The sequence below is a fragment of the Pleurodeles waltl genome, chromosome 5 (genome assembly GCF_031143425.1).
Source record: "Pleurodeles waltl isolate 20211129_DDA chromosome 5, aPleWal1.hap1.20221129, whole genome shotgun sequence".
NCBI classification, from domain to species: Eukaryota; Metazoa; Chordata; class Amphibia; order Caudata; family Salamandridae; genus Pleurodeles; species Pleurodeles waltl.
The window spans coordinates 117957250-117969884 of NC_090444.1; the positions used below are offsets into that span (position 1 = coordinate 117957250).

Below are 12635 nucleotides of genomic sequence, written 5' to 3' on the forward strand. Positions count from 1 at the left end.
CCATTGTGATGCTTTTTCGTTTTTCTCTTCCTCCGTCTTTCCCATGTGTGTCTTTTGCTCACAGCAAATGCTTGAGCCAGAAGAATAAGCGCCGGCCATCACAAATAAGTGCCCGGAAACAACAAGCACAAATTAAGCACTGCCCCAGGTCCCAGCCCACCTTCACCGACACGATGCTTCCACTGTGTAACTAATTCTGTCTGTGCTGAAATTGAAACCAGCATGGGCACTGAAAGTAGTTGCAACCAATCGAGAAGGAGTAAATGTATACCAGGAGGTGTAGGAAAGCATTAGGGTTGGTTTGTAAACTCTCCTTTTGGGATTGGTTAATAGATTTATGGGTGTTCATTGGCTCCCCTGCCTCAGAGACTGTCATACCTTTGAACTGGATGGAAAAGTTTGCTAATTAATTTGTCATTTGGTTGTTGTGGGCTCGTCACAGAATGTCTCACCTGTACGTTTTCCTTCATAGTCGTTCGTAAAATTCTTTCATCCGCCGGCAGCGGCGGGAGGGGCCAGGCAGTTTCACAGTCTCTGACTTGGCTCGAGGCAGTTTGCAGAAGTAGCATGCAGGCGTCAGCAATTTACCACACGAATAGTCCCTGTAGTAAGGTAACATTCTTGTGAAGCGCACATTCACGGTCAATTACCGACGTGTGTGTGCTGTTGAATATGCATTGTTATCAATGCCACTCGTTTTATCAACCTCGGAAGAATGAAAGGCAGGGTGAATACACTGAGGCGCACACCATTAGTCACACGATCAAATTGAGGGGGTGCCTTAGGTCACTGTCCCACCAGACAGCACTGACCAAAATGCATTGGGAGTTTGGGACTTGAGAATGTGGCCCATGAAAAGAAATTCCAGCTGCACTGGAAACTAAAACCTGTACTTAACTATAAGATTCTTACTGCAGGTGGAAACCAGAAAAGGCAATAAAGACCAAAGTACACACCTGAAGATAATTAATGCTGGTTTGTTAGAGTGCAATTGCATCCTGAGTTCGGAGGGCACAGGCAGATTTCTGCACCTCGCTCGAGTGCGTGGACCAAATACTTCTAAGGGTTGCCAACATGATGCACGTGCCCCGACAGTCATAATAACATCATTCTCCTAGCGCGCGCTGTCCATTGTGCTGGTTACAAGACTTTTACCCCAGCTGTGCCGTTCCTGAGGGGGCCACTGTTTTCCCACCATCAAACACCCCTCCTCAAGTAGAGACTGCTTCCTGACTTTGGAGGTCAAGCGCCGCACATCACTATTCTCATTTTCCTTTCTAATCAATTCCCACACATACATTTATCATTACTATCTGTAGCTTTTCAAAGCTCTGACGTAACTTTATTGTTCTTCTTGTCGAGCGAGATTTCTGAACGTGAGCGGTCGCTGTAGGCTGCGACCGCTGGCGATGAGAAAGCTGCCGCTCGCATTGAGGAAGCCGCCGCTCGAGTAGAAAATCTACTTGAGCGGCAAAAGGAAGGTAGGGCCCTCTGGCCCTGTGCGTGTTGCAGTTCGCATTGATTTTACAGCACGGGAGAAGCTCCTATTCTGAAAATCAGTGCGAAGAGCACGCCTTACCCAAACTTCACCTCTCGCGGAACTCCGGGCACTTTGCGGAGTTCTGCTTAGCCGAACTCCGCGAACAACACCCAGGCCTAGTTGAAAGGCAAAATTCTACAGGTGGAGCGGAGCTTTCCACTCACCCCTAGTCTGAACCTACAGAGGGTTACATGATCTCTGCTGAGGGTGCAAAATCCTAGTTGGATTTGCTTAAGGCAATAAAGTTAGATCTATCATAAAGACTTAAAGGCCACTTGTGATTGTTTATGGGTCTTACAGAATATTATGCACAATTTGTGGAAACATTTTCTGACAAGGCTGAAACTTTGGGAGTATTGTTGAGGAAAAGCAATCATTTTGTGTGGGTGAATGCCCAGCAACAATTTTTTGAAAACATTAAAAATGAAATATATGGCTGGAATTTTAACTCCATTTTATAACAATTTTAACTGTTGGCACAAGTGGTACTGGCATTGGTACAATCCTCTCTAAAGTCATGACAAAAGAGGGAAGAGTGCCTGCACTTCTTGCTTTGTCACTGTTTTGGAAAGTAACCATTCATTGATAGAGAGGGAACCATTGGCTGCCGCTTCTAGTGCTGAAAATTATTACATATAAATATGGGGAGTGAAATTTGTGCTATGAACTCACCACAAGCCTATGGTCTGGGGCTTGTTGCTAGGTAGTGCTGATTAGGGTTGGGAAACATTGACAAGGCTGGCAGCATGTCTTCAGGAATTTCGCGAAGTACTGAAACTTATACCCAGATGGCATAACACCCAAACAAATTATTTATCCCCATTTTCTGTCAGTTGGGAGAGTTTGATTGCATTGTTGTTACAGGGAAGAGTAGCTGCTTGAATTTTAGATGGAGTGTAGGGGGGTCTCAGCTCGCGGAGGTTACGCGGGGCGGAGTGGCGCGCGGCAGGGGAAATATTATTAATATAATTTTTTTTAATTTTTTAAACGTACCTGAGCGCCGCGCTGCCACTCCTCCTTCCTCTTAGGAGGCCTTGTGGCCAGTCCGGACACTGCTCAGAGCAGCGTTAGGATTGGCTGGAGCAGCCAGCCAGGGCGCTCCCAGGCAGATTGGGAGCCTGTGCCTTTTCTCTCCAGCCCAGCAACGCAGTGCTGGGCTGGAGAGAGCACAGTGCGCATGTGTGTTTGGTTCGCCTAAGACGGCTAGCCAAAGACACATGCGCACTGAAGGGGGGGGTGCACTTCCTTCGTCCCCGTCATCCTCCATGGCCCTGCCCCTCAACAATAAAAAGATATTAAACATAGGTTATTATCTTTAACAAAAAGATTTGCAGCGGCTGCTGCTGGCGGGGGGTGGGGTGGCGAAGCTCCTCCGCCATAGCGGAGGAGCCACTGCTGGTGTGGAGGCGGGGGGTCACCTACAAAGAGGACTGGGCTGTGACACCGAGGTAATTATTTTGATTCAAAAAGGGCGAAGATGGGAGAATGTCCTACATTCTGCTGTGAGACTATGTGAAGGTTTTGGAACTGTTAATTTGTCCTGGGAGTGTGGTGATAAAGGGAGACAAAGTTGTACCACAAGAGAGAATACATAACCGGATCATAGGGTCGGCACACAAAGGATGCTTGTGGCAAGCTCCTCTAAGAGAAGAGAGAAAACATATTTTTGGTGGTCGGTGTGCATGACCAGGCTGTCAAGTGCGTTGAACACTGTAAAGTGCAAAGAGTAGGAGAAATGTTTGAAGGTGGGTTGGAGTGCCCAGAATGAACACACATTGGACCAATGGAAGGCATGGTTGTGTGTGTTTAGATGTTATTGGGACTTTGTCTGGTTTGCATGGAGAGGTGAGATTTGGTTTTGTTTTGTTGAATGTTTGCTCGTAGTGGCTTATTATGAGGTTTTTAAGAGCAATATCTATTAGACTTATCATAGAGGTCTTTGAAGATTTTTTTAAGGAAGAGGGGTATCCATCTACACTTAAATGACAACGGACCTCAATTGACGTCAGTAGTAATGAAGGTGTTCTTAGGTAAATATGAGATCAAATGCCATTGCACTGCTTTGTATATTCTGCTAGCAAATGGCATCGTGGAGAGGGCCAATGTTTAAAGTATTTATCCAAATAGCTGTGTCTGGCGGACATGATGTTAAGAAATTAGTGTGGGAATTAGCGTGGGCTTTATCGAACCACAAGGAAGCTAGTATGAAATTGGTGCGCTCCGGAGTTGAGAATGATTACCAGGGCGGTGGCAAGTGCAGGGAGTCAGAGTTGATTGTCTGCTGGTCACTGGGTAAACTTAAAGCCAGCAAGATTGAGGGGAACTTTCACAGAATGTAATGGTTCATACAGAGTCGGAGGTGCATGGAAACGATGTTGTTTTAATGAGCATAGAAAAATTGAATCTCCGGAGGGTTGTGATGCACCACAGAGATGACCAAAGTAAGGAAGAGGATGGTGAAGGACGCCGTAGGTCCATGCTGACAGATGATGATGAGGAGTTCAGGTTGAGTTTGACGGGTGGTAGAAGTGGTGTGGTTAGAGTGATGTGGATCGAGAAGGCATGAATCCCGAGGGTTAATTAGGAATTAGATGGAATTGCAGTAGTTTCTATAGCGCACCTGCATACTTACAGGATTTTGTCTGTGAATAAACTCCCCTATTCAGTGTATATTGTTGTTCAATGACAACACTGAACTGCATTGGGATGTGTTATACTTTTGCATATGATTTATTGCCTAATATTTGGTCATTTATCACTTAATGTTTGGTGGGAAGAAAATGAGCTATGTTATGCCTTTAAAGCTAATGGGATATCTGAAGTTGTCTGTGTGTCCTTTGGTGTGTGCGTTCTGTGGTTTGTCAGTGGACAATAGCCGGCCAGGGATGACCACGCCCAGGCTGTTGATTGCAATAAAGATGACTCCACAATCAAGTGATACTTTTGTTTTGAGATTACAACAGGTACTTAGATCCTGGATTCTCGATGAACCTGCATCCCAGCCTCCACGAACAATACAACAACCACAGCAGCATGAGAGGCCACGTGTACCAACCAGCCAAGGTTAAACTCTGATAAGGGGGAAAGTTCGAGATTAGCCAATTGATGGAAAAAGTGATAGGCGAGCATAATTGATGAGAAATTAAAACAAAATCAGAGTGCGAGACATTTGCAAAACAGCAGTTTGCAAACTGTAACAAATAAAGTCTTGCAGGGGATGCAGAGGCTGTCACTTGTCTACTGATCCCACATCAAGCAGACACCCAAAAAAGCAAAATGAAAGAATATTGAAGGCAAAAGTACATAAAATTAGAGACTTGTGGCAACCCTGCAGTTAACACAGGTGAAGTCTCCAGCTTTCGCTGGGCAAACTATGATGTGCATCAAAGACTGAAGGACCAGGAGAAGCATAAGACTGATCTACAGTGCAAGAAGTTAAGATCCTTGTGGGAGAAGTTTTCTGATGCAATACATCTGACATGGATTTCTGAAAGTACATACAATGAGGCCACCTAAAAATATATCCCCCCAAAAAAGCCTGTGCATTATGGTTACTGTCGGCACCATCTAAGAGGTATTGACAAGACGTTCTATGACGTGCTAAAAAGACATTGGCCTAGGAATCAAAATAGCCAGATAGCCAATAGCATCAACCAGCAAGGACAGCAACTGTCAGACAGAAAACATAATTTTTTGTGGTGACATAAGTTATGCCAGCAAGCAATAAGACACCAGAGAACCTCTCCAAACAGGTTAATGAGTCCGGAAATGAGATCATTTGTAAAACCATGCAGAAGCAAACCGCCTGCTTCACTGCCCATGGTACACATGTGGAGCATGACAATGCATACTGCTTTCATGCTACTCAGACAACAAATTTCAGCAGCAAGTGCAAGATGGCCACAGTGAACACATTGCATACAGAAACTGCCATGAGAGTTGTCAATGGGTTATTGTGTCCCAGGCCACATAGTTAAAAACTTGAACAAAGCAATGCACGTTGAGCAGAACAGCAGCAACCCATGGTTAACTACACCTCTGCAAAACTTAGTAATTGAATCGATGTATTAGACTGCCTCTGTGAGTGCATTCGTTGAGGTGGTTGTCTCCACTTAGGTGGCATCTCACCCACACCCATGAAATGCAGAGAAAGGGGCCTATGATGAGAGAGCCTGTTGTTTCCCTCAGGGCTGCATGTTGGAAGCCTCTCTGAGGAACACCAACAACCTAACAAAAGATAATCAGAGACCCCAGAGAACAAACGGGGAAAGTCAAGCTAGCATATATTTTTGTTCCACGCACACGCGAGGTTTTCTCATGCAAATACCACCCGAGGAGTTTCAAATCTTTATCTAAGAATCAGTGCCTTGGATCATGCATGATAGAGGGAGTGCAGAAGACCCAGGGTGCATCTTTGGCAACAAGAGCACAGAGCATCTCTACTCTTGACTCTTTCAGAGCTTTCCTTATCCTGGAACTTCTGTTCTTTGTCCGAAGGCCTAATTATCTCTCTGAGACCCTTATCTACCTTCTATGCAGTATAAATCTGTTTACCTCTTAGGTGTCTGTTCACAACTTTCTAGATGCTCTGAAATGAAGTCTGAGAGGCAACCATGAAAACGCTGGTATAGCTGCAGAAGGTTCCTGCACACACACAGAGGAACCAAGGTAGCATTCACTGGCTAAGGGTTGACTTCACAATCAATGATCTAGAGCCCATGATTATGGCTAAAGCATGCCGGGCACGTATCAAAGAGTTGCCTTGATCAAGGTAACCACTATTTATTTTGCCACTTCTAATTGTACCGTTTTTTTAGTCTGCATGTACACACAATAAAACTGAAGTAGTTGCATGCAAAGGGTGTGTGCCGAAATTGCTTAATAAAGTACACTAAACTAAAACACAAATTCTATTGGTGCAAAAGATGTGTGCCTATGGATTTTATTTAGATTGTCTCGGACTGCCATCAGTGGAAGGATGCGAACTGTCCAACGTAAATTAGACAGTCAGGAGAAAGAGCCAAGTCTTCAGTTGCTTCCGGAAAATCAAGAAGCTGGGCTGATTTCTAAGATGGGACAGAATCTGGTTCCAAAGCCTGAAGGTCATGTAAGAGAAACTCCTGCCACCCCAAGAAGCCTTCCGGATTCTAGGACTAACAAGATTCCTGGAGGAAGCAGATCGGAGCTTGGCATTGGGGTATACCGAAGAAAATGGTCTTTTAGAATACATAGACCTAAAGAATAAAGTGTTTTGTGGGCAATACACAGAGATTTAAAGGCCACCCTATTTTTGACCAGAAGCCAATGAAGATTTGCTCTGGCCAGAGAGACTGAGTCAAATGTCTTAAGGTTAGGCAGTAGGCAAACAGCAGCATTTTGAAGTCTCTGAAGTATGCTTAAAATCCTTCCCTTAGCCACAACATACAGGGCATTGCAGTGATCTAGTTTAGTGTGAATCAGCGAGGGGACCAGTCTTCTGTATGGGTTGGGGAACAAGGCAAGATTTTTCTAACCATTTTGATGGTAAAAGAGCAGGAAGGAATAAGATGAGCAGGAAGAAATGAGATGCATTGAAATGAAATTGGGATGGCATGGGTGCAGCAGTACCAGCTGCATGCATTGCTTGGCATGACAGTGGGTTGAAACCAAGTTATTATAAAGTACATGTAAAGACACAGTTTGTGACACTTACAATGCAATGTTTTCTTACACGCCTATAGAATGGCATTAACTGCTCTCTGTGTGACTTAGTTATGTGTGACTAATGCTACTACACTACAGGGTGGGTGCACTGTGTTGAATGCGTTACCCTCTCCTCCATCCTGGCAGGCCTCCAGGCACCATTGCCTCCGCTTTGCTGAGCAGAGGCAGGACCTGCACCGACATGAGTCACTGAAGGCAGGGCTGTTCATATTCAGGCCATGGTCCACGAACATGCTTCTTTAGCATCTGTTTCCAGGCTGGGTAATTTACTTAAGCAAACAAACTTAAATGATGGACGGAATGTGGAACCAATCAAACCTACACCCCCAGTCACAGATCTGGACTTAATCAATTATTTTGCGCACCATGCCACCCCACTTTGGACCCAGCCGTATGCAAATCAGTCTTGACCCTGTTCCCCATGGGAACAGTCCACCCCGAACTGCCAAGCCAAGCTCCGGCTGGACTGTAAGCCAGGGAACGCTTACCCTAATCACCTACAGGACCCTTCAAGACAGGCTCCAGCCACAACAGGATGAAAAAACTGTTTTGACCCTCTGAATTAAGGGAGTGACTAAAAGCTGAAGAGAGGCCTTGCTGGTAGCAGCCATTTCCTACCATATTGAAACAGGTGCTCCTGGATAAATATACAGTAATGCACAGATAAAGTACTTCAAGAGAAGGTGGGAGGACTGCGAGAAAATTGTTTGGATTGGGCTGTAGAATTCCTCCACTCACTGGTTAGTGCCCAGGATAAATCTGGCACCTTCACCACCTTCTCTTGAAAACATTCCTGGAGCTAGGAAGACTCAATCTGAAGAAGGCCCTGCTGGAAGATCAGCCCTGATTCTCTGCTCCAGCTGGAAGAAGAGAACTCACTCAAAGACTCTTGAATCTTCTTGAATCTTGCTGGTCCCCAGGGACTGCAACTGCTGTCCATAAATTAACTAGTAGACCTCATGTTTACCTGCTACAGGGACACCAAAACCAGAAAGATTGCTGACTCCGAGGGCCCAGATGACTAAAGAAGAAGAAACTTTGCAGGAAATGTGGCGGCTGGAGTGCGACCTAGTGCCCAGGAGCCTGTTCTGAGAAGCTAGAAGCTAGAGGCTGCAGGATCGACCATAATGACCTTTCTTAGCAGTTGGAGACTAAACCTGCAGATAACGCCTTTGATCAGGACAACCTGCTTTTCTTCTTTTCTTTGAAACTATATTTTATTGATTTTTCTATTTTGCTCTGGTTAGTACATCATGCTGCAAATGGTACATCACTAGGAACATCAGGGAAGTAAACAATGGAATAAAAAACAGTAGCAAGCCTGGCCGTATGATGCGAATCTTGAGAAAGAAGGTGAAATGGTGTCAGTGTCCATGTATACTTGTGACCGGGGCAGCCTGCTTGATGTATCAGACCTCAGCTCCATTGCAATCTGCCTGAAATTGTGCTAAGTCCCCGGTCCACCACATTTTTTTTTTTTTTCATAATACTTGACTGTTTCTGGGCATTTTTTGTCTGAAAACTTTCAAAATTCAAATCTCCAGTTCCCCTTAACCTATTATAAAGATCTGTGCTTTTTTCTTCGTTATACTTTTGTCTAATTCTCTGAATTGTTTTTGGAAGTGCATTGTTTTGTGTTCTTTACTTTGAAATTGTTGTTACTACGTGAACTTAGCACATGCTTTTCTGGGGAGTGTCTTCTGCTTGTGCTGTAACTAGCAGGAGTCGAGCAGAGATTCTCTCAACTGTTTTGACCTAACCAGAGTAGGTTTATTGAGATGGCAGTGGTTCCCACCTCCCAGATTATTTTTTGATTACTAGCAATCACTCTAGAGAACGCTGCTAGATTCAATACTGTCAATAAAAAATAAATCTCATGCAGATTGCAATGCAAATATCTGAACAATTTCAAATAGGTTACACCATGAGTGCAACCGTTAAAATTTACTGTAGAAAATCCACCCTCTACTTGTACATTCACTTCCCACCCACTCACGTATGGGTGTAGTTCAGTATGGAAAAGAATGTTGGTTTTACAGCCAATAAACCTATAATAATCACAGTCAGGGAAGCATTTGCAATGGTAACAGTGTACAGGAACCAATGAGTAATAATCTAATAAAGTTAGGACAAAGAAAATTACTTGGTAATGGACATGAAAAAACGATAGCACTTTGATAAGGATCTATTATCAACCCAGAGATCAGATACAAAACTCCATGGAACTTTAGCAGACACAGGGGACACCAGCCAAGCCCCAGATCCTATCCACAACTGACCTTGATTACAGAGGGCACTCGACAGCCACAGAAAAGCAATCAAGCGTCATATGGAGTACAGAGCGCCTACCTGAGCTGCCACTACAGCCTAGATGTAACGAGAAACATAAATGGCATCTCGGCGAATAGGGTAATGTAAGATTACCCGGATACTATTTTAAAATGTAAAGACCTTCTATGCAATGGTTCTACAACATCTAGGTGTAACTCCATATTCAGTAAAGGTTTATAGTTCAAAAAGATCTGTAACATACTTTTGTTTGTTCGGCATGAGGAATGTAACATTTGGCATAGCCAGAAACAGGATTTCATTCCCAACCAGTTGTTGCTGGGTAGAGCTAGTAGCATATTGTGAGGGATCTAAAATAACTGATTTACTTCTATGTGGACAATTGGGTTACTCATCCATGTAAAACATTACCATAACACGGGCACGCAAATTCAGAAACTAATCTGATCTGGTAAAAGTCCATGGTCTCCTTTTCTAGAGTGTTGAGGGTAGTAGTCCAGGACAGGTATTGGTAAGATCTGAAGTAGATACATTTCATTCACCTGAGTAGCACATGTTGCCCCCCCACCCCACAACCTCATTGTCTATGCAAATATTCCCACTTAGATGAATTGCATGAAGATTTATCTAACATAGCATCCAGAAAATATAGCATGGGTCTGGCAACTCATTAACCCAAAAGTGGACACTCTTAGATTAAACCTTCTCTTGGTTCTCAGTGCGCTGTCAATATTCCTAAGAGGATGCTGTCTTCAGAGGCAAACACAGTACTCAGTATGGTTAGTTTGACAAATGATGTACAACAAAGTCTTGCAACTTTTGTAGGGCTTCCCAAGTCTTCTGTATGTTTGCTTCAGGGCGTTGTCATGGTGATGGAGCTCAGACACTTTAAGGCTATCGCCTCCCCCCTGCAGACTGTGGTTAGGTGCCCCTGAGGTTCCCATATCTCAGATATTCACTGGCCTTGGCTGAATGGGAGGGGCTTGAAGAGTAGGCTCCGCCCTGCACAGCACCCCTGGACATGGACCACCATTGCTTATTCACCTTTCTCCTTCTAGATGTACAACGTCACCTGTCCTCCATTATGCACCCAGATATATGAGGGGACCCCGAGGCTATTCACTGTCTGAGCTGTACAGCATGAGGTTGGTCTGAGTGAGTTCATCACATTCCCCGCAGCAGATGATTATAGGAATCAAGAGGGACTCCAATGTTCTTTACAAGGAGATTAATAAACATACTTCAATTCCCATCACTTACTGGGAATTTGCTTGTGTTTCTTTTCAAATGGCAACCGTTAACGCTGTTAATTTGTCTACTTCTAAGAACTGAGGAGCTTATCCACAAAGCTACTGGTTCACCCAATTAAATGACAGTTGTCACGCTTTCATTTACCTTTCCTCATGTTTATTCTCGACTTCTACCAAAGATCTGCATACATTCGTAAGGGGTATCCTAGTGTTAAAATTCCTCTTAGCAATTAATGTCTCATTCCGGGATATTATGGTGAATATCAGAGCCTTAAGGGTGGACACCCACGAATATACATGTCAGTATCCAAGCCATGATCCTAACCGCTGGATCTACAATCACTGCAAACAACTTAATTTCTGTATTTAGACCTATCTACAGTGTTTCCTAAAATGTATTTGCATATTTTTATAAATCCTTTGTTATTTTTCTTTAATTATGAATATTCTTTATTAATGGATAATTTTGCTACTATGTGATCTGATTTTGCCAAAATGCATGCTTCCTCTAATGAACAAACATCCAATGCCTGTTACTTCTTCTCTGTTATAGACTCACCTGCTGCTGGAGCTCATCCTGAGTGACCCACCAGACGCCCATCGATGGCGGGCAGCCTGGAGCCAGCCATGGCCACCACCATCCACTCCACCTTCCAGTGGGCCCTGATGTCCATTGCCACCATGGTACCCACTGTCCTCCTCCTGCTCCTGTGCGGATTCTGTCTGCGGTAAGCCACGCTCATGTTGTATTTTTTAAAGAAATCGAGGGAAGAGCTGACTGTTTTTGTACCTCATTTTTTTTTTTATTTATGTAACTCATTTATCAGAGCTTGCTGAAGATCCCTATTGTGGTACCAAAGGTTGGTGTGGGGTCATTGACTCGCAGGAGTTTGTTTTTCATATTGGCCAACAACATGCCAGGAGCCTCCACTGATTCTTATTCTATTGACATTTACAATATATACAGTTCAAACAACCCCATAGCGACAATGCAAGTCGCTGATGCGCTCTGTGGCTATATGGAGGTCACAGAACGCAGTCACCTCTAATATTGCTTTTTATGTAGAGTTAGGGTTATTTTATTCATTATAATGCTTGGGTCCAGTCGCCTTCCACCCATCTCAATATCTTGTGTTATGGCCCCTCGAATGCAAAGTCACCTGTTTCATTAAGTGCACAATAGGAGGCAGATGTGTTCTGGCCAAGAAGCTGCTTCTCATCCTCTGCTGGCTCTAGCCGTCTACAATGGGACATCACCACCCAAATGTAATGACGACACCCGGGTAGTGTTGTCATTTTCCTATTACAGTTGTGCACTGATGTCATGACTGGACTGCAATCGACAAGCTATATGCAGGTATGTATAAAGCCCACAGGTTTCCATATGCCTTATGCAATGAATTTCCATGAACTATAAGGATATTGCAAGTCAGCAAGAGGAATGAGGCCAAGGGCTGTGGGTCTTTATAAAGCCAGGGCGATCAGAGGACTTTTAATACCCTTTACTATACATTTATTACAACTCATTGCCTGACACCAACTTCTCCCTCATCCTGCTTTCAGAATTGGTCTTTTGGTCCCTCTTCAGCAAGAGATTGTTTGCATGAACACAGAAGACACAAGGCATCAATACTGTGCAGCGCACCACTATGCAACTTGTAGAAATTGATATTGTGAGGAGGTTACAGCAAGCAAACTTAAAATCAGATTTGCTAACTAAGATTTTACTGAATTAACACAGTTATGAAGCACACTCTATCCCGGAAGAGCGCCATCTGACTCTGGTGGCCCCAAAGATGGAACGTCAAAGCAGATATGGCTGAGCAAGCAGCAACGAGTGGTCCTAGCTAGTG

At 44.1% G+C, this 12635-nt stretch overlaps 1 protein-coding gene across 1 annotated transcript in view; it reads left to right on the forward strand.

Annotated features, from left to right (window-relative positions):
- LOC138295451 (uncharacterized) overlaps positions 1 to 12635 on the forward strand; it is a 285396-nt gene that overhangs the window by 104804 nt on the left and 167957 nt on the right. The window contains exon 2 of the mRNA XM_069233766.1: positions 11336 to 11510. Within this exon, the coding sequence (XP_069089867.1) occupies positions 11386 to 11510 (125 nt within the window). The 5' untranslated portion in view covers positions 11336 to 11385. The remainder of the gene's footprint in view (positions 1 to 11335; positions 11511 to 12635) is intronic.